Raw genomic sequence first — 26,957 nt, 5'->3', positions numbered from 1 at the left:
AGGGCAGGACCAAAGGGGAGGCTGCTTAACCATGATGGGATCTCTTTCATAGAAGTTATATAAACAAAATTTCTTGCCAACAAGTTGCCTGTGGATATTTATGGAAACATCATCATCACTACTATTATTTAATTTTTTATTATCCCAAACAGCATGCTGAGCTTTGAGTAAAGTGCTGATGGCCAACCTATGCCTGTGCCAGGAACTTGTCAGGACATTTTCTCAAAATGGTTCTCCAAGCCCTGTCCCTGTCCTCAAAGAACTCACACCATCTTGAGATTTGGAAGGCATCTTCCATGTCTTCTGTCCAACCATTCACTTTACAGATGGGGAAACAGGGCCTACAGCTGCGTGCCTCACCCATGGTCTCGCTGGCAGTAAGTGGCAGAGCTGGAGTTCAGATCCAGTTCTGATTTCCAGCTGATATGTTTTGTTGCTCTCTCTACTAAAACCTGCCTCTACCAAATTGTCATTAGAATTCCTCATATTCTATCTTCCTCAATTCTGTTCAATTCAACAAATATTTATTTTATCGAGTACCTACTCCTGCAGAGAGACCTGTGCTGGGGGATATTGAGACAATAGAGCGACAGGGAAGATGGAAGTTTCTGATCTTGACAAGTTTACTACCTACACTGTGGGTGGAGGTGGGAGGTGACTGGGGGGTGAGTTTTTATTGAGCACGGCACCAAGCATCTTCAGACTCATTTCTTTGGGCTTTCTTGCTTCTCCCTTTTCTGGGCCATCCACCATCAATCACCGTTTTACCATGGATGAAACTGGGACTCAGAGAGGCTGCACTGGCACCTGATTGACACTAATCACCTGCACTTGCGACTCTGCTGCCTGCCTTCCCCCTGAATGAATGAGAACAAAGAAGCCTGGGGTTGCCTAGCCTATTCTTGGCCCACCTGAAGAAGGTGGGAGCACGGAAAGAGATTAAACCAAGGAAGGGGAGGCGGCCTCTCCAGAGCTCCTAGAGCCTGACTTTTGCTGTCATCACTAACAACTGTTTGCATCTTGCCAGCTCCACTCTCTTTGGTCCCTCTGACCCCCTCCACTCCCTTCTGGTAGAAACACGGGTTAAGTCCTTTACTTTTGCAGCTCTCACTGAGCAGGGGATTTGAGAGAGATCAGCTGGCAGGTCCAGGGGACCTGAATATGGAATATCTTTGTTAAGAAACAGGTGAATTATGTATCAGTAGCCTCAGTTTCCCCAACCTCATGGGCAAAAGCGGCAGCCCCCCTTCCTGTGCCCTGGCCGTCCAAGTGCCATCTCGGGAATGCCAACATGTCATTAATTTGTGTGCCTTGCAAATGCTTTATTGGCATCTCATGGTGTTGAAAGTCATGTAATTATGAGCAGGATTTATATGTCACCAGGGCTGCCTGGGCGCCCTCCCTGCGTCTCCTTCCAGGCACTGCAAATATTGAAGGCTGGCTTAGAAAAGAATCAAACCTACCTGCCTTGATATCTATGCACCCTGTAGATAAGGTTTTAATTGAAAGTCGGTTCATCTGTTCCCCATGCCTAATTACAAGGTGCCTGCACTGCCAATGGAGCATAAGGACAGGAGCCCAGCACCCTCCAGGAAGGCCTGGGGTTGTGGTCCCACATGGGGACAGCAGTGACTTTGGCAGCTTTACCTCTTCCGCATCTACCACCTGAGGCCTTCTGGTTTCTTACCCATGAGCAGGCACTGGTGTTTGCAGGGAGGACGCTCCCTCAGCCCCATCCCCCTCCCTCTCTGGCTGGTGCTTCTGCAGTGAGGACAGGATGCAGCTCACTGCCTGCTTCCTCCCTTCTGCCCTGCCGGGGATATACTCCTCGCCCCCCCTCATCCTGCCCACTCCTTTCCTTTCAGCCCAAATGGGCAAAACCAGTCTCTGTTTGTCAACACCATTCCCTTTCACACCTCTGGGCTTGCCTGGAGGCCACTCGCCCTCTTCCAGGGCGCTCTTTCCCCATCCTGCTTTGTACCCTCCTCTCCCGAGAAGCCCCTGCAGTGGTGATGACAGATCTTCTGCCCTTGTGTCTGTCTCCCAAGGACTTGTCTTTCGCATCAGGCTGGAGCATCCACCACCATCTGCAATTCCTCCTCACAGCTCAGGACAAGGTTCTGCACCTGGGGAGTGATCAGCAGGGGTCTAGGGGTGAGGGAACAGGCAAAAGAGCCCCCGAAGGCTGACGCTCATGACCAGGAGAGGCAGGGGTCAGGTTGGCTGTCTTGCCTGGTTGGGGCTTAGGAAGAAGAGGAGCACCCAGCACCTGCCCCAGGTGCGTGCCTATGGCCTTTGCCCTCAGCCACCTCTCCCTTGGCCCTGGTCACATGTCACTGCTGTCACATTTGGCTCCAACAATAATTCTCCTGCTCAGAGAGCAGGAGGAAGAAACTCATTTTCCAGCTCCAGCCGGGCGGCTGTGAAATATGATTTCTAAAGTGTTAATAATGCATCACGTTTAGATAGCACTTTACATCTTCCAGAGCAGCTGGATGGGCGGGGGTGCTGGCAGCCTGAGCTTGGAGCTGTGGGGCTGACTCCTGGGTTTCATTTCTGAACTTCTCATGTGGAACATGTGCCTACTCCTTGGTGCCTTAGTTTCTCCTTCTAAAACAGGGAAGGAATCATTCAGTCTTGACCTTCTGCCAGGATATGGAGGTGCCATATCCCAGCATCTTTGCCACTCCCATCTCCTTCTTCCAAACCTTCATTTACCTTTTTTCATCTCCTAGGAGGACCCCAGCATTCCTTCCTTCATTCATCAAACCCTAATGAAGTGCCTGTTGTGTGCCAGGACCTGAGGTGCAGAGATGTTACTGCCTTTGGGGGCTCTTGGGAGTAGATGGGATAGAGGTGTGAGTCCCTGCCCCCAGCACTGTGGCCTAACATGAAAAGAGCTGAGGGTTGACACCTCCACTCAGCTTTATTTGGTGTTTGGGGACACATGGGATGGTCTCTGCAGGATGCCAGAGCTTCCAGGAAATCCCAGCCAGCTCTTTCTGTTTTCCCAGAAAGGAAGCCCTGCCTTGTCTTTGGTGGTCTGCTCTGAGCCACTAACCCTTTAGGGCCCTTGACTTCCTAAGACCTGGAATCTTTCTCAGTCCTCTCTTCTGTGCCTTCATTTGTGTGCAAGATAAGTACTCCTGTCTTTTAATTTGTCTCCAGGGCTTTTCACAGACATAGAATATTCCTCTCTATTCATGCCACTGAGCTCTTTCCCACCATCACCTAAAGGCTTGGGAACTATTTCTCCATTAGTCAGTTCATATCCATAGCCACTGCTTCCAGGAAGGCCTCCTAGGATGATCTGAGGAAAAGAAAAGATGTGTAATAGTTTTTTGGGGTCACCCCAGGTTTCCCCATTGCTCCCACTCAAAAGACAGTTGCCCTTGAAATGCCAGAGTACCCAGGTACTCCACTCTTTGCAGCAGTTGGTCCCCTGAAAAGTATATGGAAATTCTGCTTTTGCAGGTAAAATAATATTAATTTCCAAGAGACCTGGATTTCTAGTTTCTAGCAGTCTCGGTTCTGCCACCAACTGTCTGCAGTGTCTTTGGACCTCAGTGTCCTTATCTGAAAAACGAGGCCATTGAAAAGGTAGTCACTAGGGGCTTTCTCTAACCTTCTTTGATGACACTGCTACTTCAAACAAATCCTTGGTGAATTATTAGGTAAAGAGAAGAAGCCCTTTGATAAGCATGTAATTGCCTTCCAGTTGATTGATTTCACAGGGTGAGTTGGGGGCTTGTGATTTTCTGGAGGGGAAGCTTGGCTGTGCTCAGTAATGTCCTCATAGATTGCTTGTGTCTTCAGCTGCGTCAGTGGCCTGCGGGTCTGGTCCAGAGTGGAAGCTCCCAGAGGGCCAGGCCTCGGGTTCTGTAATTCTGTTTGTACTTTGCCCTGCACCACCGCTGACTCAAAGCTTTGTGGTGCCTGGGATGAGGAAGACACTTCCTCCCTGCCCTCAGCCCCTCTGACTCCTCTAACTTCCTAGGAAGACAATTCCTCACCAAGTTTTCCCAACGGGTTGCCCTGCTGCTGCTGTTCAGCTGACACCATAGCTGACGAGTTATTAAAAATCCTTCATTATTATTCTGTGCTGTCTCTCCCTCCTCCCTCCCTGCCCTGCCCCAGGCTTCCAAGGCCCATGGCTGTCACTGAGAAATGCCTGGAGGCCCCTAGCCAAGAGCTGAGGCAAGCTTTTCCACCCCCTCCCTCAAAGTGGCCCCCATGGATGTTGGCAGCCAGCCAAAAGCAATGGGTCTCACCCAGGGTTAGGAATTCTGACACCTAGGTTTCTGATCCTGCTTTCTGCAGGTCTCGGGGAGCTAGTGCAGGTACTTTGAGACTCAAAGTTCTTTCTATCAAGAAATAGTTGGAAGCCAGAGAGGGATTTTCAGTCCCTCAGGGTTCTTGGTTAGGGAGACATCTCTTAGGTATGCACATTGCAGACAACATCTGGGACCCGATGCTTCATCGCCTGGGGAGAGAGTGACAGGCCAACTCCATCATCCCATTCCTGCGCTGGGGGTCCAAACCCAGCTCATCCATCACCCATCCTGATAATCAGATTTGGCTGCGGCAAGAACAGAACATAATACTCAGCTCCTCTCCCAGACGCCGCAGCCGACATGTCCTGAGAGATGTGGAGGGCCTTGCTCTTTGGAGATGCAGAGAGGGAGTGGCAGGGCCCAGAGGGAGAGATCCCTGCTCCTGAGTTGTGGGGCAGATAGGAAGTGTCTCCAGAGCAGTTCCACACCCTTCACAGCACCCTTCCCACTGCGTGTTTTCCATGGACACCCAATAGAGCACTCCTGCGCCCTGTGTTTGGGCAAGGGATCCCAGGGTCAGGGCTGTGGGTGGGAAGATGTTTTGGTTCTGCCTTCCAAACTGGAGTCCTTTCACTTACTCCCTGTCAGATTTCTCTTTGCAGGAACGTGCCTCTTCAGATCTAACTCATTCTTATTGTTGTCTAAAGCATCAAGTCCTTTTTTCCGAAGCCTCACAGCCTTGGCCCAGCCCTCAAACCCATGTTCTGCCCCAGTTTCTAGCACCCAGCCCCTGGGACAAGAATAGGACTGTAGCGGAGAATGCTCTGGGTGTCTGGGTTAGAGACAAGGGTAAGCATCCACAATTAGCTTGAGAATTCAGGGGCCAACATGTCCACCTTGGCTTGGCCTCCAGGTTGAGTTGACACTTTTGTTTGTCTCTACCTTTGTTCACCTAGATGAATTCTAACTGAGGACCCCCATCTATCCAGAGGTGGGGACAGAAAAAAACTGGGATTAGAGTTAGGCGAAATGAGATTGGGGTTAGGAAAGTGGCCTTTAGGATTAGGGTAGGGAATACTCAGCTGGGCTGCGGGATTTACTAGTGCTCAGTGTGAGCATCGGGGTAGGCAGGGGTGGGGCTCAGGCTTGAAGCAGTGATTACTGTTAAGGATAGAGGTAAAGTTTGGCTTATAATGTTCTCATTTATTCAATAAGCACCTATTGATCACTTATGCTGTACCTGGCTCTGAGGGGACTTGAGATGCTGTGCCTCTTCAAGAGCTCATGTTCTAATTGGGATTTGGGGTTAGAGTGATTGCTAGGATTAAGTATGGATTGGAATTAGTGTTGAGGTGGACGTTGGGGTCGGGGTTACTGTTTGGGGTTAGGGTTGAAGTGGGAATACGTTTAGATTATATGTAAACATACAGGTTGGTGTGAGGTTTCTGTGTAAGTTCCTTCCTCCAAGTCTCTGCTCCTTAATTCTCTCTTCCCACTGCTTACCCAAGCTTGTCTGTGCTGTCTAAGGCTTTCTGGACTTACTGGAATCCGTTTAATGACAGCGACCATCTGCCACCCCTCCTAGTGATCAGCCCCTTCCCCTTTCCTCTCTGCTCCTCCTTCGCCTTTCCCAGCAGGGAGTCTGCATCCTGCATTCCTGGGCAGGGTTCTGATGACAACTGTCCTCTTTCACAGCTCACATTCTGGGGGTCTCTGACCTTTGCCCCTCCTTCTCCATCTCCCTGTCTGTAGCCACCATGATGAGCCATTTTCACCCATTCTTACCCTCCTTCCCTTCTACTATTACCCTGCACAGCTTAAGTCCCTCACACTTCTAGCTTTCATGCATGGGACCCTTCTGTCTTTAGCTGAGTTCTGCTTATTACTCTCTCTCTCCTCCTTGGATCCCTTTCCCATGTCCTTCCAGAAGTCCCCTGGTCTCTTACTTCAATCTGCCTGTTCCCCCTCCACTGAGCCTTTCTGCTGAGCCTTCCTCCTCTGTTAACTCCCTTATGAGAGGACTCTCAACCCATCCATCCAACAGCCTCTGCTTGCCTCTTGGGCTGGAGAAATTTCTTTTCATCTCCCCTCATCAGTCATATGGGGCAGATCCCTCAGAATTCCTGTGCTTCCTGGCAGCCCAGCCAGGAGCAAGTGATTTTGTAGGAAGAGTCATTTCCATGCGATACAAGGTATTGAGGAATGCTGGAGTGGGGACTTGAAGCAGGGAAGTGTCTCTTCCACTCTCATCTTATTCCAGGGTGAAATAGCATGACTCCAGTGCCGTCTCCTAGCCCAAAGTTTAGGGCACCTTTGGGGGTGGCTGAATGAAATACCCGAATTTCACTCCTAGCCCAAAGTTTAGGGCACCTTTGGGGGTGGCTGAATGAAATACCCAAATTTCAGGAGTGGTTTGGGAAGGAAGTTCCAGAACTACCTGAGCAGAGGTTAAACTGCTCCTGTCCCCACCTTCCATTTCAGAGAATTCTGCCTGTAAACCCACTGAGGGCTGAGATTCCGGAGGCTTCCCTGTGCCCTGCTCTGTCCTCTACCTCTTCCTTGTTCTTGGAGCTCTCCTGTGCCCCCCTGAGAACCTAACCCCCCATCCATCCATCCATCAGAGGATTGTGAGCTTGATTGATTCTGATATCAGGAAGCAAAGGCTGCTCGTTGGAATGCATGGCACCCTGTCCCTCTTGCTGGGAGATAATCAAGGGGGAATATTGCCTCATCCAGGAAACTAGGTGCTAAATTTGTTGTGAGATAGGTGTCACAAGCAATCAAAACGAGCCTTTCTGCATCCAGCCCTGGACAACTGAAAGAGAAATCATTAGGTTGTTGCAGAGAACAGGGTCAACAGAGGCAGAGGGATGAGAGATCCCCTCCCTATTCCTTGGGGGTGGGCAACACAGGGAGATCAAAAAGGGAAAGGAAAACTCAGAGATGGAGTGAAAGTGTGAGGGAAGAGGCAGGCTGCTTTCTCAAGGTTTCTCCTACACCTGGAATTGGGGTATCCTCTTTGCCACAGCTGTATCCAGCTCCTCTCTAGGCAGTTTTGTGTGAAGCTTTAGTGGGCACCTTCATCAGTCACATGTTTCTGGCCCCTCCTCTGGCATCTAGGGTGGTTCTGAGGCTGAGATGTACTGACACAGGACAGAGAGACAAGTGAGCAGAGTTGGGTGCCCCCAGATCAGCAGAATTTGGGGTGAGTAGAAAAACTGAAACAGGCTCATGTGGGAGGCTGATGAGGGCACAGTTCAGGGTGGCTGGTTTTGGTAGGATGGGAAAGGAAACTGAATACCTCCTTTATATCCCCTCTGGGAAGACTGTCTGGAGGACGGAGATTTGAAGGTTGCATAGCAGGCTGTGGATGGATGTAGGTCTGCTAGGAGATGGTGGAGTGGCTGGCCTGTGGACAAGTAGTTGCTCTCTCTTTCTGCTAATACTTGCCTCCTTCATGGAAATGAGGGCACAGAGCTGCCGTGGTGTTCACATGCTTTGGGGTCCCAAGAACAGTCGTCAGTGTGCATGCCCTAAAGAGAAAGTCTCTCCATGTGCCCACACCACAGGCTTGCAATTGGTCACTCAAATCATGTCCCCCACCAATATCCTGTAAATTTCTGAGAGTGGTAAGATGAGTGGTTTTGGCTTCCCTGGCCTCCGCTGCTCTTGGGGCATTTGTTTTCTGCCTGACAAGGAAACTCAGTCAGGCAGAGCAGGGAAGAACAAGAGCTCCAGCGTCATCAACCCTGAAGTTCTACCTCTGGATGCTCCCTCCTCTATGCAAGCCTCTGCCTATTGACTGTTGCCATATTGAGACCTGCTCCTACAGCTCTTAATTATGGAGCCTCCACTCCAGGCTTCCTCAGCTCCCTGCAGCAAATTAACATCCTGTGCCCCTTGCACGTGTAGAATGAACTGAGTTAGATGGATCGATTCAGCAGCCGGTTGGAACTGCTTTTACTTTACGCAGAATTGATCCAGATGACCCCAACCTGGGGATTCTAGGAGCACATTTGCAGGAAATATTTTTAATGGAGATTAATTGGAAAACTCTAGCATGTCCTGCTTATGTGCAGAAAGTGCCTCGTTCTCCCTTTTGGTGGCTGCATACCAACACTAGTATGTTGATGTGTGGTAACACACGCACGCTTACCTAGACAGGTAAATGCAAACAAGGACACATGTGTCCCCCCTTGCACACAGATACAAAACACACTCACATCACCATAGGCAGCCTCTTCCTTTCTGATTCTTCTCAAGCCTGTCCGCAAACCTTATCAGGCTGACACACATGGCCCTGTGCAGCTTAGATGTGTCACAGCTTCCACTTTCGTCTTTCTGAATCTGGACCTCTTTGTTTGTCTATGTCCATTCTCTCCATAGCCCAGAAGTTTCTGGAGTGCACAGCCAGAGAAATGTCCAGAAAGAGAAGGCATTAGATTTTTAAAGATGCCTGATCATGATTCCAATTTATTTACGTGCCTGCAACCCAGCCACTTCCAACTGGACTTCCACTTCCACTGGACTTTTATGTTTCTGTGTCTTGGCTCATGCTGCTCCCTTTGTTTGAGATACTCTTCCCCCAGTTCTCTGGCTGTTGAAATATTTCTTGTCTTCAAGGCTCAATGCCATTCTGGCTGATAAATGTGCATTTATTGAATACCTACTCTGTGGCAAGCAAGACCACCTATGTCCAACTTATGAGGCTATAGTAAGGGCCCAGAACTATAAAAGGCTAACATGAGTCTCAGCCCAAGGGAAGACCAGTTTGGAAGTCAGATATGAAAAAAATGCAATGTATTTGTTCATTGAACAAACAGCAATTAAGATATTCATTCAACAAGCATCTATTAAGGCTGTAAGTTCCTGAGTGGAATAAGACCTCCATGTCCATGCCCTCAGGAGTATTCAGACTGCATGGGTTCCCACATCATTGCCCCCCACCAAGTGGGCCCTGATTTCATCTCATCAGCATGGGCTACTACTGCATGACACTGGTAAAGTCTTCCAGCACTGAATTATTTGTTAACTAATTTGTCTCCCCTGATAGAATGTGAGAGCAGGCAACTTCCCATTTTCCAGCTTGCCCATCTCATCAAGCACACTGTTTGGCTTCCAGGAGAGCTGTGCTCAATATACCAGACAGGCTGAACTGTTTCTAGGATCCCAAAAGGCCTCACTTTCCCAACTTCACACTGCTGTCTATGCCCTCTGCCTTCCCAGGACAGTTTCTTCTCCCTTCTCTCTCTGCTTACCAGGAAAACACCTACTCATCCCTCAGATCTTGTCAAAGACATCACTTCCTACAGGATTTCTTCCTGCACCTCGGGTACTTTCCTCCATGTTGCCCTATCACAGCCGCCATTGCACTGTATGGACTTGGTGCTTGGGTATGTCTACTAGACTTGAAGCTGGATGATGGCAGGACTAGGTCTGTCGTGTTCACCTTTGTATTCCAGGGTCCAGGACAGTGCACAGTATGGTAGGCATTCAATAAGTATTTATTACATGAATCGATGTATGCTGAATTGAGTTTATTTTCTCTGGAGGGTGGTGTTTTATACTTTCATCCTTAATTCAGAAAAGCAAACAGTAAGCTTTTAGTGAGCACCTAACATGTGTGTGGATGATGCACGACTGAGATTACATTCATTGCCTCAAGAAGTTTGCCATCTATTCATCTGGAAAAGGAGCCAGAATAAAAAAAGTTATAGCTGCAGACTAAACTCCAGGTCTGAATCCATATGATTATGTTCAAGTCCCATTACCATGTCTTTGGCGTCATGGTTAACTGCCATGGGGAAAAGGTTTTACTTATACCTTTGACTTCCATCCTAGACTGTTTTTTGACCTGTTCTTTCCCCTTCAGATGGCCCTGTTTAAAGAATTCCTCCCTTTAAACTTTGAGTCCACCCTAATTGACCTGTTACAAATTGATTATTTGATGGGTTTAAGTCCAAAATAAGAAGAAAATATATGGTGTGTAAATAGAATGCTAAAGCATCAGAGTTGAAAGGAATCCTAAATATTACCTAGAGCCCTCCGGAGCATTGCTGCTAGGCGGCCATCCAGAACACTTCTAGTGATGGCAAGCCTCTGCTATGTGCTATTCCTTGGGATCTACAACTGTTAATGTCTATCCTAGGGCTTGTATGGAAGGTGCAGTGATGGCGTCTGGGGACACACCTGTGTTATGGGCATGTCTAGTGTCTGCCAAGCCAGCCTTTCTTAGAGGCACTCCACTTAGTGGAGAGCCAGGGAGGGTCGATGTCCAGAGCATTCATCAGAGCCCCATACCTTCCCGTATTAGTTGCTCACCTGGCTCATAGACTCAGATGGTCCATCTGGAAATTCTAGAGAAATCTGCAAGTCATCTGTGGCGATGAGTTCCAGCCTCTGGAAGGAGAATAATGTCTAACATCTAAACCTGCTGTTTTTTTTTTTTTTTTTTTTTTTTTTAATTTTGAGGTGGGAAAGAGGGGCAAGAGTTGGGGGGTGTGAGGTGAGGGGTCATAGAAATGTAATAAAGCTTGTTAAAATTAGAAACAGAGAGGTGTCCTTCAGAGCGCTTGCCTGGTATCGAAGGATTTACTTCTGGTTCTTTTGGTTTCAGGGTCAAGGAGAGAATGCCCTCCTCACTGTTGCCCAGCCCTTTGTGGATTTCTGAGTTGAGGCTGTTTATTCAGGAGACTGTTCCTAAAAGTGCCAGGAGACCTCTAGAAAGGGTCTGGGACCAGCCTGCATTTCTTCCTGGGCTTCCAGCCTGTTGCGGGGACCCAGGCACCATTCTGGCTCTTCTCAGACTGTGCTTACAAGCTCTGTTGGTAACAGTGGTAACTAAGAATGCTGAAGTAAGCAGTGGGAGGTTTTCAGAGCAGAACTTGCACTTTCCTTAATTATGGAGCCTGTAGGGAGGTGTCGTGCCCAGAGGGGATGGCTTTTACATAAAAGAAGTGAATGGGGTTAGACTCCAGGAAAAATTTTGTGCCTGCCCAGGAAAAGGCAGGATGGCAGGAGATGAAGGAGTAACTGATTGACCTTTCTTCTAAGAAGGTGAGGTTAGAGAGCCCCTTAAGGACTCCTGTGGGAGGAAGGTGAGCTGTGAGCCAGCCTTGGTTTGTGGGGAGACACAAAGGCCCTGTCCTCTGTTGCCTTCTGTGTTACCTCAGATATAGCCCACCTCATTCTCTTCTCTCCCTCCTTGGCTAATCCTTTCAAAGCTCCCTTCCATTTCCCAACGACTTCATTCCTTTTCTTTGACCTAGAAGCTCAAGGCCTTCAGATGAGGCCAGAGGGTAGGAATCGCAGCCCGGATTTCTGCCTGTGGGACCCCGCTGCCTCTGCCGCCTGCCCTCTTTCCCCTCAGCCTTCTCCAGTTTCTTCTCTCTTGCTCCTCTATCCTTATCTTTGTTCTCATTTTCCTCTCCCAGATGGTCTCCTTACTTTTTTCTTGATTCTCACTTCTTATTTTTTATCAAATTTCCCAACCTTCTCTTCCATAACTCCTCTCTCACCACCTTTGTTTGTTTCTTCTTTCAGTGAAGGAGGGTTTCCAGGAAGAGCCTCTTCTTGCCCCACCATCAGTGCAGGAAGAGTAGGCTTTGGGGTGTGCCCTGCCTCTAGAGTGGGGCCCTCTGTTATTGTGAGGCTAGTGCCAAAGCCACCAGGAATTTGGAGACATGACCACCCCACATAACTCCCTCCCTCACTGACCCTCAGCTCCTTCAAAATAAAGAATGTTGGAGTGGTGACCATCAAGGCCTTTCCCACCCACCTCCTGTCATCATTCTAATTCAGTTGTCTTCTCTTCCCCTTGCTTGTCTCTCTATCCTGTCCTCTGTTTGTTTCATACCGTAGTGTCCTCTTAGCACCTTTCTTCCTTACCTGACCTTAAAACAATCTTTAGCAGCCTCTTGCTTACTTTTCCCACAACTAGCTTTCTCTTTTATCTCCTTTGCTGTCTATTTCTGCCTATGACTCTTTCTTCTCATCCTTTTTCTCTTCCCAGTCTGCCTTTGCACATTGAGGCATCTCCTTCAGTGTCCTGCATTTCAGTTTCCTTCCCTCCCACTGTGTGGACCCTGGGGATTGCTGGAAAGCCAAGCCTTGGACCCTGCCTCCATGTGCTCCTGTAGGTCAGGGAGGCAGGTACAGGGCCTGGATGGAGAGGACAGAGGCTCCCCCTCCCTTTCTGCTTTCCCACCCCAGCTTCTGGTGCCTTTCTCCATCTCCTGCAGCCTCTCTGGCCCTGGCCTAGTTTCTGCTCTCTCACCTCCTTCCTGCTCTGTCTTTTGCTCTCCTTCCTCTTAGCCTCCTATCTGAACTAAGTCCCTGCCTGCCACCTGCCTCCTGTCTCCCCTACCTCCCTTCCCTTGCCCACTAAAGCCAGATTGAAATTCAGGTTTTCAGCAGAACCATCTACCAGCCCTGCCACCCCCTTTCTGCTCCCACCTGTCTGTCGTACCTGCTATAGCCAACACATTTAGGCTCCCCATGCCGTTGTCCTTCCCATAAAACATTCTCAGGAGCCCTTGCCAGGGTACATTTGCACAGAGCTGTCCTACTAGGTCTGGCCCAGGTGCTCTGAGCTGGAGGTTCAAAAGGGGCAGGTGGGAGTGTTTCCAGCACCACTTCCAGCCTTTTCCATGTAGAGCTCAAAGTCCTGTGAGTGGGCCTGGGCTGGCAGGTGGCTTCAGGGATCTCAGCCTGCCTGATCTCTATCCTCCATGCACCACCATGAGCCCTACTGGAAAGGATGTGAGAAACTCTGATGCGAGCTTCTAATGGGAAAGGAAAGATGGCCTCTCTTCTCCTATGCTGGATACCTCATCTGGGTCCTCAGCCTCTGTCTTAGTGACACAAACCCACAGACCTCCCTCTACATCCCTGCAGGATGAGGGAGGAAACGCCCCAGGGAGGAAATGCCAAGATGGGCCCAGGTACACTAGTTCCTCCCAGCAGTTGGTGCTGAGTCCTTAAGTGTCCTCAAGGTTTGACCGAGGCCCCAGGTCAGCAGGAGGCAGGGGTGCAGTCTGAGGACATTAGAGATGGGAAGGCCCTTGGGGGCCAAGTGAATCTTCTCCTCCCTTTTACAGGCTAAGGAGCCTGAGACCCAAATAAGTGAAGTGAGCTCTCCAAGTCACACAGCAAGTTGGTGGCAGAGCCAGGACCAGACCAGTCCACGTCTCCTAACTTCTGGCTTAGAGTACTTCTGCCCCTTCCTGGCAGGGCTGTGCTGGGCTGATCCCCCTTGCATTTTTCAGGGCTCTGTTCCTGCCTCTTGGGGTGACTAATCCATAGGCCCAGAACAGTAAACCTTCTTGCCCTGTCACTGCGAGCACCAGCCAGCCCCTCCAGCCAGCCGCTGCAGCTGGTCTCTGTGGTCTGCTCAGATGCAAGGAAACCAGGCCAGACCATGGCCACTTGTAAAATCCCATCTGGTCCCTGGAAAGATTCCCCTACGGCTGTCCCTACCATACCCCCAGCCTTAGAGATGGACATCAGGGAGGTGGTGGCCAAGCTGCTTGGATGAGGGAGGAGAGATTGATCTTCTGCCCATGGCTTCGGCTTCCTGGGATGAGAAAGGACCAGCAGTGGGAAGGCGGTAAAGGTGGATTCAGTCTGGGCATTTGAGGCTCCTACTGTTCAGTGTCTTTTTCACTGCAAACTGTGAAATGAAGCCAGAGCGCTTCGGTGGGCAGAGACAGGAGGTGATAATAGTCCTTAAATGTTTGGAAACTTGTCTTTGGGGAATGCCGTTTGTCATTTCCCTCTCTTCGTCTGATGTCCATATCACCTGACATCTACACATAGTCATTCCTCTGAGATTATCCACTGAGAGCAAGGCAATGGAGTTTTCTGACCTCTCATGCCTCATCTGTCAAAGGAGGGGGTTAAGGGTCTCTAAAGTCAGTCTCATCAAAATTTGACATTTTAGGATTCTGGGCTGGGCTGTGTGTAAGGCAAAATCAACAGACCCAGACCCCTCATCCGCAGTAGCTGGGCAGGCACAGAGCTTTACTCTGGGGAGCCTCTGCCTGCCTCCGTGGCCCTTGCCAGGTTTCTTTCTCTGGATCTGTCCTCACCCTGCCCAGCCCCAGCCCAGCACTCCCCTCCCTTCCTCCCTCCTTCTTGCCTTCTCTTCTCCTCTACCAGAAGTGCCAATCTCTCCCTTTCTTCTTTCCTTCCCCCTTCGATGGCCCAGCCTAGAGAATTGAAATCCTCTTTTCTCTGAGAGAACCCAATGTGAGGGGACCTCTCTGGCTGTTGTATTTTTCATAGAGCAAGAAGGGAATGACTGGGGTTGGGGGGAAAAGAGTCTGGCGGGGGTAGGGAGAGCCAAGATGTGAGAGCAGAGAGGGAGGGAGAGTGGAGAGTGGAGAGATTTAGTTCCATCTGAAAGCTGTCGGTGCGAATCAAAGGCTTCTCTTTGAACCAGCAGCACGATCTGGAATGGAGAGTTGGGGACTGCTCTGGCCCAGGGGATTCATTACTGCTCATTTGATAAATCCAGGGAGACAGGGCCTGTCCTCCACCACCCCCCTCTTCTGCTGCCTGGTCCCCTGGCATCTCATGTGCTTGGCCCCATTCCCTCTCTGGTTCTGGGCTAGTCTGGCAGCCCAGGCTCTGGGAACATGACCATCAGGGCACGTGTGCAGAGACACGGAAGCAGACGGGCATCCATGGGTGCAGAGACAAGTACTTGAATGTGGGAGGGGTGTGTGTGTGCATGTGCTTGCTGGTAAATGCGTGCGCTTTTGTGTTATGGTACATGTGTCCCTATAAGAAGTGTATGACATACGTGTGTGTGTGTGTGTGTGTGTGTGTGTGTGTGTATGAATCTAAGCATTTCCAGCCCCTCTAGGATAGACTTAGAGGTCACTTCCTAGTTCTTTGTCAAAAATGGAGTTGGACCTCATTGTCCTCCCGGCCTTTGCAGGAGCAGGAAGTGTGTTCATGCACAGAGACTGGCCTAGCTCTGGACCCCAGTGCTGTGATGAGGATGGAGCAGGGAGCTGGAGAACAGGGATAGTCGCCCCAGGAGCATCAGTGTTAAGAGGGAGAGAGTGCTCCAGGTGAGGGGACAGTATGAAGGGGAGGTGGAGAAGCCCCTTGGGACTGGTTTTGCACAGTGACCTGAATCTGAGCTGGGAGGTTCCAAGAGAAGACAGCAGTGGCCAGGCTGCTGAGATGGCATTCCAAGGGAGCCAGTGATCCGGCTCCTTGCTGTACTCTCTGTCCGATACTTACCAGCTATGTGACTAGACGGAAGTTTCTTAATGTCCCTGAGCCTTAGCTTTTTTTTATTAAGGATAGTAATTGTGCCTACCTTATTGGGTTGTTGTGTATAAAAGTGGCAGTGGATTAGTGAGCTGCACAGAACAGTCATTGGCCCTTTATAAGCAGGGGCTACTTCTGCTGGTAGCCACTGGTGGCCTGAAGGTTGGTGCTTTATGAATCACCAAAACCTCTCTGGATACTGTTGACAGTCGTTCCAGCCTTGGCTACCGCTCCTCCCTTCCTGTAGGGACATCTAGACCAAGCCTTCTATGTTGGTGGCAGCGTGTGGGGCAAGTCCTGCGTGGCTGTAGAGTGCTGACCAGGCCAGAGCTGAAGAGTGCAGCCTCCCAGGAGGTAAACAGGGTTAAGATGGGAGTCTAAGCTGTAGGGCAGGAAGCAGGAGTGGTAGATGGGCAGAACTTAGGGTCACTGATAGTTCTCTTCTGGGTAGAGGCCATGAATCTCGTCCATTCAGGAGAGACATCCTGGGTATCCCTGTAGCAGAAAATACCTGAGTTCACAACCCATCTCTGCCACTTAACAACTGTACCTTAAGCACCCTTAGCCTTATTTCCCTTTTCTATAAAACAGAGATAATAATAGTGGATTATTATGCAGAAACAATGTCTACAAGGCATCTGCCTTGGTGCCTGGCACATAGTTGGCATCTTATAATTGGGAGTGTTTATTATTAAGGAACATTGCTGGGGTTGAAGGGTCAAGGAAGGTAAATCAAAGCATCTCTGTTATCCGGGGGCTCCCAGGAGTGTGGGGGAGACAGAAACACACACATATGGGTAACTTTTAATCCAAGGCAGGCTGTGATAAAGTGATACAACCAGAGGCCCCAACAATGCAGTAGGAGAATAGGGAGGGAATGATTCCCAGTCTGAGGCTAGAGGAGCTTTGCCTTATGGGGTGCGGGTGGTGAGGGTTGTGGGCTAACCTGAAAGGACGGATGTCTGAGAGAGAGGCAGAGAGGAAGCTGGTGGGTGATTGGGGTTCTCTCACCTCTCACCTCGCCTCACCTGGGGAAGAAGCACAGAGCTGCCACACCAAATTCCCTATTGCTCTCCTAATTTCTCCCCAGGGTCCCTCTGTGCCCCTCTCACCCCTCAAGGCTCAGATCTCCTCCACCTAATTAGACTATTCACCTGCCTGCAAACCCTGGCTGGGCCTTCTGGTAATTTCCTATCTGGTGAGAAAAACGGAGTGTCCAACCCTGGGGCAGGAGATGCGGTGCTGCCAGGGCCCCCAGCTCCCCTCCCACCTGTCTTTCTCCTGGTATCCATATCTCTGCCTTCCATCCCCCCTGCTTTGCCTTGGGTCTCTATTACTCCATGGGTGTCTTTGTCTCACTGACTCCTCCTGGATTTCTCTCCGCTTTTCTCTCTGGATTTCTGTCGGCCCGGCCTGCGTCTTTTCCACCCTGGGCTCTTTCCCACAGAGCTCGCCTCTTCCCTTCTCACTCTAGTCTCCTTTCCCTCCTCGCTCTTCCTCTGCTTCTGTGTGGGTGTCTGTCTTTGTCTCTGTTTCTCAGCGTTGTCTGCGCCTCTGTCAGCCTTCTGGGTACGTGTGGGTGCGTGTGAGTATGTGTGAGTGTGTGTGCCCTGTCACACGGGTGTGCTGCTCAGTTTTTCTCTGCCTGTCTTCACAATGACTGCTTAAGAGCTCACCACAGCTGTGATGGTGTCTGAAGGCAGGGAGGGAGCAAGATCAAAGCAGGTGGGAATACACTTAAAACATACGCGCAGAATCTCACCGGCTGGCCCCAGACTGGAGCTGCCAGAATTTGACCCAGCAATGGTCTGTTTTCACTTTATGTCTGTGGTCAGGACCTTCCTGGTTCCTCTCCCACCTGGCCCCCCGAGGCCACCTTCCCACCCCACATAGAGCAGTTTCCTTGTGTTTCTGTTTGGCACTGGTTTTATTTCCTGGAAGGGGGCGCAGGCATAGGGATGGGATTGAAATGTCACCCCCAGTCCAGGGCAGGCTCTGCTCTGTGGCGTGGATGGTGAACGGCCAGGCAACCAGGACCTGAGAGGCAGATGTGCACACAAATGTGTGCCTAGGCCACTTGCTAGGCCACTTGTCGTGGGTTCTTGGTGGCTTCTTGACACTCAAGGGCAAACCAACACCTCACCCCTCTTTTACATTGTAATGCTACTGGGTCCCCTCTCACCTTCCTGCTAACTGAGCAGCCGTGCCCTGTCCGAGGCCTGCATCTGACTGCTCACTTTCTAGGCTTTCTCCTCTGCTCTTCCACATCCCCCTCGCCACCACCATATGTCAGAACCGTCCAGAGCCTGTTTCCCTTGCCCTTCCCTTCTCTGCTCCACATTCTCTTTTTCAGGGAGCTTCCCAGGACCGACTCCAAGTTCCACCCAGCATTGTTCCTCCTCTTGCTGAGAGGAGGGTGCTGTCCTCTTCACCCGCCCAGCCTGTCTCTACCTCTGTGGAAGTCTGTGAGCCTCCCCTGGGGTCAGGGGCATGCCCTGCCTCCTTTTCTGGATGGTGGTTTCACAGGCAGGACTGTGGACTCGGATTTGCTCACTCTCACTCCCTCAGTCAACAGACATATTTGGAACACCTGTAGTGTGCTGGGCAGCAGGCCCTGCACCGGGTGATGGTTTTGACTATGAGTGACATGGTCCAGACTCCTGGAGTTGCCCCTGGGGCAACAGCAGGGACAGGGTGGCCAGTGCAGTGTGGGCCCTACTACAGCAGAAGTGAGACGTGAATAGGAAGGCCTTGAGGGAACTACACGAAAGTCACGGGAGACTTCCCAGAGTAGGTGACTGTTTCAATCCCGAGGGAGCAGGGAGAGCAGTGTCCTCCCCAGGGAAAGGCCTGTGCAAGGGCATGAAGAGGTGACAAAGGCCTAGTGTGTACAGATCAGAGAGAACAGGACTTGGTGAAGGCAGACTTGGGGCGTTCCTGTAATCATAATCCAGGTCGGCATAACCCAGGGGCATCTGAACTCTATTTGGGATTCTGTGTTGGCTGCAGGGGCTGTTTTGGGACCAGAAAACATTGCCAGTGGCTTTAGTAGGCTCAGGATCTAGGCTGCCTTTCCATCCAATTAAATTCCCGAGATGTCTTTACTTCCCCTCCTTTCTGGACTCTCTGCAGGGTTATTACTTCCATCCCCCTGTGTCTGGACTGAATTGCTTCAGTCAGGCCTATGTCAAGAGGAAACTTCAAAACTCTCAGAAAGTCAGATACCACCTTCTTTGTCATGTTCCTGTTAAGGTTTCCACTTGTCCCTCTAATTGTCTAACTGTTCAGGAGAAATCATGATCATAGCTGCCATTTAGTGCGTACAGGCAAGGGACTGTACCAAGCATAGCATATACCTCATCTCATTTGACTTTGACAGCAATCCAGAAATAGACATGAACGTTCCCCAGTTTACCAGGGAGGAAGATGAAGCTTAGCAAGTAACTTGGCCAAGGTCACTGGGTGAGGAAGCCACACAGGCAATATATAAACCACAGTCTGTCTCCTAAACCTGTGCTCTTGGTATTTGGGCACGGAGGGATTTGGCATTTCTCAGTCCAGGCTTGTCATTGTACAGGTGAGCAAATGGGGGCCCAGGTGACGAATTGACATGCCCAAGGTCACACCACTCCTCACCTCCACAAGACCCCCGTCTCCTGATTCTTACTTCAAGTGCTTCCCATCTCCATCTTGCCGCAGGGTCAGCTGCCTCTTCATTCCAAGTGGACAAGGAGCCAGCTGCTCACTGTCCTTGAGAGACTTCAGCAAGAGACCGGGGTGTCCAGGCTCCATGCAGGAAAGCTATGCATATAAATTCCACCTCTGAGCCAGGGCTCACCCGCAAGCCCACTCTTAAGCCCTTGACTTGGGCTCTGGGGGCCATGGGGAGGAGAAACGTGAGTGTGGAGAGTTTGCAGCATATAGCTGCACTAGAGAAATGCGCAAGGATATGAATAAATTTGAATAATAATGAGGGCAATGCTTGAATTAATAATGTTGGCTGCTCACCTGACCCACCCCTCTCCCAGGATCTCAGCACCTGCCACCCTGATCTCTCAAAAGGGATTATCCTTTCAAAGACATGAATGAGAGGTCAGGTCAGCAGACTTGAGGAGCCACTCATGGAGTATGGGAGAGGGACCCTGTTTCTAACTTCCTGGCCCCTGCAGACCCAAAGAGCTAAAATTGCACACTTAATCAAGAGTAAAGAGTCTGCCTCATGCTAGATCACATTCTGGTTATCAGTCCACTCTAGGCCCCGGCCACCTCTTTTTCAGACCCCTTTGTGTGCAACAACCAATGGGGATGGATGTTGGATGTTCAGGGAGATTCAGGTGGAGGAAAGAGCTTGGCCCTCTGCTTTAAAGGAGATGTTGGCATTCTGCTGGAACAGATAGGGCAAATGCTCTCACCTTCTAGCTGCCCTCTACCCTGTGACAAACAAAATCGTGGGCATAACCCCTGATCGTTTGAGAGAGGAAACCCTGTACATAGTGATGACAGCAGGGCTGAGTGATGCGACCGGTTATATTTGCCCAAGAGGCCAAGGAATCGGGCTAGGAGGGCTTCCTGGAAGAGGGACATGTAGAGCAGGTTTGGGAAGAAAAGGAGAAATGGGGCTGGTGAAGAAAAAGGAATGGAGGAGATGAGACTAGGATCCCACTTCTGTGGGGGCTTAGAGGGAGATTTTGGGGTGGGGAGGGGTGAGTTAAGTTTGCTTACACACAGGAGTGATGATGGGGCAGATAAATTTTAGAAAGCTGTGTTAGGAAAAGGTCAGATTTGGGGATTGTGGCCTCTGTGCAGATTCATGAGCTGTGGAGGGAAAGAAGAAGGACAAGGCTGTGACTTTTGGGGAGAGCCGATTTCAGTTACCTGGTATGACAGGTTGGGAGCATGGCAAGGAAGTCCCAGAACTCTCCTTTGCTGTCCTCTAGTCACTCCCTTGTCCCCCTTCTCCTTTCCCCACAACGTGGCAAAGGAACCTGAGCCCCATAGCTCACATAGCTCTGCAAGGAGCCTAGGCCTGCCCCACCACTGGGGCCGACCAGTGCTGGTTGGAGCCAGTGGGTGGGAGTGGTGGGGGAGAAAAAACCCGCAATGCAATTCCCTGCTCCATTTAGGCTCCACAATTAAAGGCAATTACTCTGCAGTTCTCTAATCAAATGCTCCCGGCCGAGCTGCCAGCCAGGCAGCCATGTGTAGCTCCCACAGCCGGAGGGAGAGTGGAACAAAGTCACGTGGCCTCTCGGCTCCCACAGTGAGGGAGGCGGGGTGTGTGTAGGTGTGTTCATGTGTACACACTTAGGCCCCTCTGCACTTGGGAGCAAAGGATGAACACACGGAGCAGGGCACATGTGCCAAGAAGTGGGTTCAGAGCTACTTTGTTTTGGATACACTTTCCACCCAGGAAGCTTCTATACACACATGTGGACATGCTGGCTCTATAGTATCTACCCTGATGTATTCATGGAGGAACTGTACCTGGCATAGTTGCACATGTGTGTTGGTTCACATTGGCTCCCATCAGCTCACATGACGCATGTCTAAGTAGGAGTCATTAATGTGGGGGTGAGCTAGGGCAATGGGTAGTAGAGGAACAGCCAGGACCTGGATGCAGGGGCTCACGTTCTAATCCCAGCTCTGCCATTAACTTGCCCTTGAGTAAGTTACTCTCCTCCCTGGAAGTCAGGGTCCTCCTCTGTAAAATAAGAAGGTTGGACTAGACCCATTTCTAAGGCCCTTATATAACAGTGCACCATTTTCTGTGATTGCTGAGCACTTCATCTCCTGAAATCCGTTCCCATGGGTCTCAGAGGGAGGAAGGAATAAAGGGTGAGGACGTGGCATCTTGGAACAAAGGGGTTGAGGCTGAAGCGGGGCAGGGACCGGAGAGTCCCCATCCCCAACTTGAGGCTGTCTCCCTCCCTCCTGCTGCATGGTGAGGGGGACCTCTTAGAGGAGCCCCTCTCTTTACTCATCTTACCCAGTGCTGGCTTTGGCTTTGCAGGGACCCAGACCCGCTTCAGCCAGGAGCCGGCTGACCAGACGGTGGTGGCTGGACAGCGGGCCGTGCTCCCCTGTGTGCTGCTCAACTACTCTGGAATTGTGCAATGGACCAAGGACGGGCTGGCCCTGGGCATGGGCCAGGGCCTCAAAGGTGAGTGGCTGGCTACCCAACTTCCAAACTGTCCCATCTTCTCTGCCATTCCCCACTTCCAGCATAGATTCCTGGACTCACCATCCCTTAGTTCCCTCACCACCCTCCTCTGTGCCATGGCCTCCCCTCTTTCTCTGCTGCTGAGTTCCATCTCTACAGCTTTCCCACCCTGCAGCTCTGCCTTTCCTCCCACTGAGGACTGACTTGAGGAAGGAAGTACGAAGCCTGAGAGGTCAAGGGAAACCAAGAGACCTTTATATAAGAGAGCTTCAGGCAGACACAGACCCCGTGAGGGGCGCTGCAGGCAGACAGCCATCTAGCAGGAAGTGCTGGGAGACTCCAGAGTCTGCAGCAAGGGTAGGAGAGGGCACAGGCAACTTCTGTGTCCCGCAAGTGTCTCATGCCGGCCTGGCTTGGCTCCAGCCTCTCTCCTCCCCGCTGCCCAGGCGATGTCTGCTCAGAGGCCAAAAACTCATTTTAATATCAGCCTAAGCATTCATTTATTTATTCATTCAACAAGCCTTTATTAAGCACTGGCTATGTAGCTGGTGCTGAAGCAAACATAATGAGTCAGTCAAACACGAAAAAGCCAACCTCCTATATTCTAAAGCAAGTAAAGAGACCTTTGGAAAGGCTGCCTGACAGAGTGGACACCTGGGTTCTAGTCCTGCCTCCGCCAGCTGGGTGACCTTAGGAAAGCCACTTCACCTCTCTGGACCTTTATTTACTGATGTGTGAAACAGGCATAGTGGTTGCAAGCCTGTCTGCCTTAGAAGTGCATCTGTGAGTTTTGATCCAAATGGGAGAAGAGATTTGTAAAAACACATTTTAGCTTTAAAGCACTGTAATGAAGTAAGTATGGGTGTGGGGGATGGGCTGTATATTTTTATTCTTATTATTGTTGAGGGAGTTGAGATTATTTGCTGTGAGTTCCATGTGTTAGTATAGGTAGGGGAAATTTGTCTGTGTAGAGCAATCCATAAAAGGGAAAGGGATGGGTCTGGTAGATCTATTGATGATAGAAAGAGAAAGAAACTGGGAGAGACAGTGAGATCAATAGATATGGAGTGAGAAGAATCGATAGCCTCTGGACAGAGGGAGATCATAGGAAGGAGCTGATGGGGGAACGTGAGGGGAGGGCTGGGAAACAAGAAGGGGGTGGGGGAGCCTGGAGGAAGGAGGGCAAGGCCCACTGCCTCAGCCACTGCTTCTGCAGGAAACCAGGACTCTTTGGTTTAGGGGCTCCTCCTGGGAGCTGGCGGGCCCCTGCCTCATCCTTCCTCCCTGGGCCTGCCTTGGGCTTCCCTCTGCCTTATGAGTCCCGCAGAGGTGCTCCCGTGAGCTCATGTCTGTGCCGTGATGCCCTATATTTCCTGGCGCCCACACACTCGCTCTCCCTCTCTCCCCCTCTCCTTTGCTCCCTGCTGTGTGCCTTTTTCTCTCCTCTTTCTCTCCTATCATTATGAGAGGCATTTGTCTGCAAACAGCCTTGGAGATTTCATCTGCTCCTGCTGGCCTCCCTGCTTCTGCTGCCCTTCTGTCTGCTCCTCCGGCTGTATGGCTCCCAGCCTCGCCGTGGGGTGTCGTGGCATCAGGTGTCTGTGTCTGGGGCCTCACCTTCTCACCTGCCAGTGGTGTCCCAGGAGAGGGCAGAGGGAGGACTACTGGTGTGGGATGAATGAGGATGTGTCCTTGTTTCAAGGTTGGGCCTCATTCTTTCTGTTTCTGCAGCCTGGCCACGGTACCGGGTCGTGGGCTCCGCAGACGCTGGGCAGTACAACCTGGAGATCACAGATGCTGAGCTCTCTGACGACGCCTCTTACGAGTGCCAGGCCACGGAGGCCGCCCTGCGTTCTCGGCGGGCTAAACTCACCGTGCTCAGTAAGGACCCCAATGCCCTTCAGTACTTCGAGGCCCCGTCTCTCTGTATCCTGGCAGTCTCTCCCCCTCTCCAGCTCCCTCTTTAATTTCCCAGCTTCTCCCTCTCTGTTACTGGCCTCATCCCTGCCCTAATGCTCAAGTCCAGGTAGAAGAAAGCAAACCAGGCGTGCGGGAGATGTGGGGTGCTGGCGGGACGTGGGCTGTGTGACGCCCAGCATCCTCTCTGCTCTAGCCGGTGCCTCAGCCACTCAGGGACAGGGCCTTCTGCCTTTTAGAAACAAGGCTGTGGAGACAAGGAGCAGGGAACTATGGAGTGATGGAGGCCCAGGCCCTCCTTTCCCAGCTGTCCTGGCTGGCAGGCTTGTTGGTGAGGGGGTGTCTCCCTTCTACTTTCCTCTCAGCTGCCTCAGAGACCCCAGAAGGCCCCTGTGCCCCTCTTCCACCTCACCCCAGCCTCACACAGCCCTTCTTCCCTCAGCTGCCTCCTTTCCTCCCTCAGCGCTCACCCCTCCTCTCAGATTCACCCTGGGGGCCTCCTCCAGAAACAGGGGAATAGGACTGGAAGGAATGGGCCTTGAGGCTGAGAACTGGGGTGAGGGGTGGGAGGGATGGGGTCCTGCTGTGTCTGGATGGCTGCTGGCTCTTGGAAGCCCTGCGGCTCTTGGAAACCCTGCGCCAGCCAGGCAGCCACCCACTGGGGGACCAAGCAGATGTCCCCTCTATGGTAACCCCCGAGGCCATTTGCATAATGAGGGGACTCTCTCCTGCAGCAGCACCACAGAACCGGAAGGAGGCCAGCTTCAGCACACCCCTTGCCCCCCCTCGCCCATTCAGCCCCCAGCCTCTCTCCAGGTCTCACTCTTGCAGTACCTCTGAATCTGCCAGTCTTCCTGTTCTCTCCAGCCCTGCTGTCTCACTGGGCCTCTGCCTCTGTTGTGCTTTCTGTCTTGGGCTTGGACTCTGTCCATCTGTGACCCTCTTTCTTCCCTATTTACATTGACTCTGTCCCTTTTTTTCTGCCTCCATTTGCTATGTTTTGCCCCTCTTCCTTTCCTTCCCTCTAACTTGAAATCACTGAATTTGTGGGGAGCCCCCAAGATGGATGGGAGAAAAGGAGAGAGGAGCTGAGATGAGGGAGTTTGGGCACAAGGAAGGTTTTCTGTTGTTTGGTTGGTTGGTTGGTTGGTTGATTGGTTGGTTTTTTTGAGATAGAGTCTCTGTCGCCCAGGCTGGAGTGCAGTGGCATGATCTCGGCTCACTGTAATCTCCACCTCCCGGGTTCAAGCGATTCTTGTGCCTAAGCCTCCTGAGTGGCTGACATTACAGGTGCCCACCACCATGCCTGGTTAATTTTTGTATTTTTTAGTAGAGACGGTGTTTCACCATGTTGGCTGGGCTGGTCTCGAAATCCTTACCTCAGTTAGTTGATCCACTCATTTTGGCCTCCCAAAGTTCTGGGATTACAGGCATGGGCCACTGCGCCCAGCCTGTTTGTTTTTTGTTTTTGCAAGGAGGGAGGTGAGAACATAACAAGTCCTCAGAGTGTAGTGGAAAGAGAGAGTCCTAGACTGCTGGTGGTTAGGAGACCTGGGTACCTTGGCCATTTTGGCATCATGATCCTAAAGAGGTGACAACCTCTGGGCATGAGTTTTCTCATCAGTAACATGGCATAATGACACCAGCCTTTTCTTAGCAACTGCTGCTTTGCTGCATGGAGACTTGTAAACTGTGAAGGTCTGGGTGAATGTGAGGTGTCAGAATAAGTGAGGACTGGAGGGACCCAACAGCCAATTTCATTGGATGTAAAGGCCCTGAAGGACCAGGATTCAAGGCTGTTGGATGATTTGCTTTTCCTCTCTAGGACTAAAATGGAAAGAATTAGCAAGGAGCAGGAACGAGGTTAGACAGCAAAAATTAGAGGGTGAGCTTGAATACCAAGACATCATCTTTCATCCCTCACTGAAGTGTGTCAGCCCCATGCTCAATCAAGCATTCCAAGGAACCATGAGACTTTTAGGAAACCTTCTTCTTCCTTTTTTCCTCCCTAACTGCCTCTATCTTAGGCCCTGGAAGGTGCTATTGTTGCCCTAGAGAACTCTCATCCTAATGAGTGGACCTTGATACTCTTCTCTCTGCTACCTTATCACAGAGATGGAAAGAGATGAAGAAAGGCCGGCTAAGCTACTAAGTGTTGCAGTAACAATGTCTCTTTTTTTTTTTTTTTTTTTTGAGACAGAGTCTGGCTCTGTCCCCCAGGCTGGAGTGCAGTGGCACCATCTCGGCTCACTGCAAGCTCCGCCTCCCGGGTTCACGCCATTCTCCTGCCTCAGCCTCCCGAGTAGCTGGGACTACAGGTGCCCGCCACCACGCCCTGCTAATTTTTTTGTATTTTTAGTAGAGACAGGGTTTCACCATGTTAGCCAGGATGGTCTCGAACTCCTGGCCTCGTGATCCGCCCACCTCGGCCTCCCAAAGTGCTAGGATTACAGGCTTGAGCCACCGCGCCCGGCCTGCAGTAACAATGTCTTATAATGGCACCCAGTGGCTTGGTTCAATCCAGGAAGAACCTGGAAAAGGAGAATATCAATGGGAACCCTAGATGGAAGAGTGCCTTGTTTAAGAGCTTGCAGGCCAATGAGGGAGAGCTACATAGCAGGAGAGCCCACTGGCTTGTTTCGAGGGCATGGTGGGTATTGAAGGTATGGTCCTTGCTGGCCTGCCTGGGTGACTTGGATGGATGAGAGAACAGGGAGAGGCCCCAGGAATAACTTTAAGCTGAAAGAGAGACAGGGACAGTTAGTCCAGCTGGAGGAGCTTTACACACCTGGGCACACACCTGGGCATGGTGTCTCCTAGGGGCTCTGCCCATCCAGGATCTTCCTCCCGGGTGTGGCAGCAACGTGTGACCTTAGAGGGGCCTGAGCAGACCAGGAGGCCCTTCTCCCCTCACTCTCTCCTCTCCTTGTCTTTCTCTTAAATTCTCAAACACCCTGCCACCTGCAGCACATGGAGGCAATAAGAAGGCATGACACTTCCTGCATCCCTTCCTGCATACCTGCTTACCTACAGCCTTTGCTCACAGCAGCTGGGGGACCCAGAGACTAGGCAGGGCAGAAATGAGGAGTGGGCTGTGCCCAGTGCCTGGTATCAGCCTCCCTGCATGACATCAGTCTCATAGACTCCTCTCCTCCCCAGCCATCCCCCTCAGTGGCCCCCCAGCTCCCCAGGCCAGCCTTTTTCACAAAATGGCCTCTGTCATTCTTCCTTAGGGTAGGACTTTGAAAAGATGCCTCCCACTCCCCCCACAGATGCAGACATAACATAGATATACAGACCTCCAAAGCCATGGTGATGAGCAT

The 26,957-nt window shown here is 51.1% G+C and overlaps 1 protein-coding gene across 2 annotated transcripts in view; it reads left to right on the top strand.

Moving 5' to 3' along the window:
• The window catches only part of KIRREL1 (kirre like nephrin family adhesion molecule 1), a 102,619-nt gene that overhangs the window by 61,155 nt on the left and 14,507 nt on the right, over positions 1 to 26,957 (top strand). Inside the window, exons 2-3 of one of the 2 annotated variants that reach the window (XM_003258647.4) lie at positions 21,568 to 21,717; positions 23,449 to 23,598. The exons of the other annotated variant lie outside the window; for it this stretch is intronic. Coding sequence (XP_003258695.1) covers positions 21,568 to 21,717; positions 23,449 to 23,598 — 300 coding nt within the window. The remainder of the gene's footprint in view (positions 1 to 21,567; positions 21,718 to 23,448; positions 23,599 to 26,957) is intronic. 2 annotated transcript variants of the gene reach the window in all.

The sequence above is a fragment of the Nomascus leucogenys genome, chromosome 12 (genome assembly GCF_006542625.1).
Source record: "Nomascus leucogenys isolate Asia chromosome 12, Asia_NLE_v1, whole genome shotgun sequence".
In the NCBI taxonomy this organism is placed as follows: Eukaryota; Metazoa; Chordata; class Mammalia; order Primates; family Hylobatidae; genus Nomascus; species Nomascus leucogenys.
This window is presented reverse-complemented; position numbering and strand designations above follow the sequence as displayed.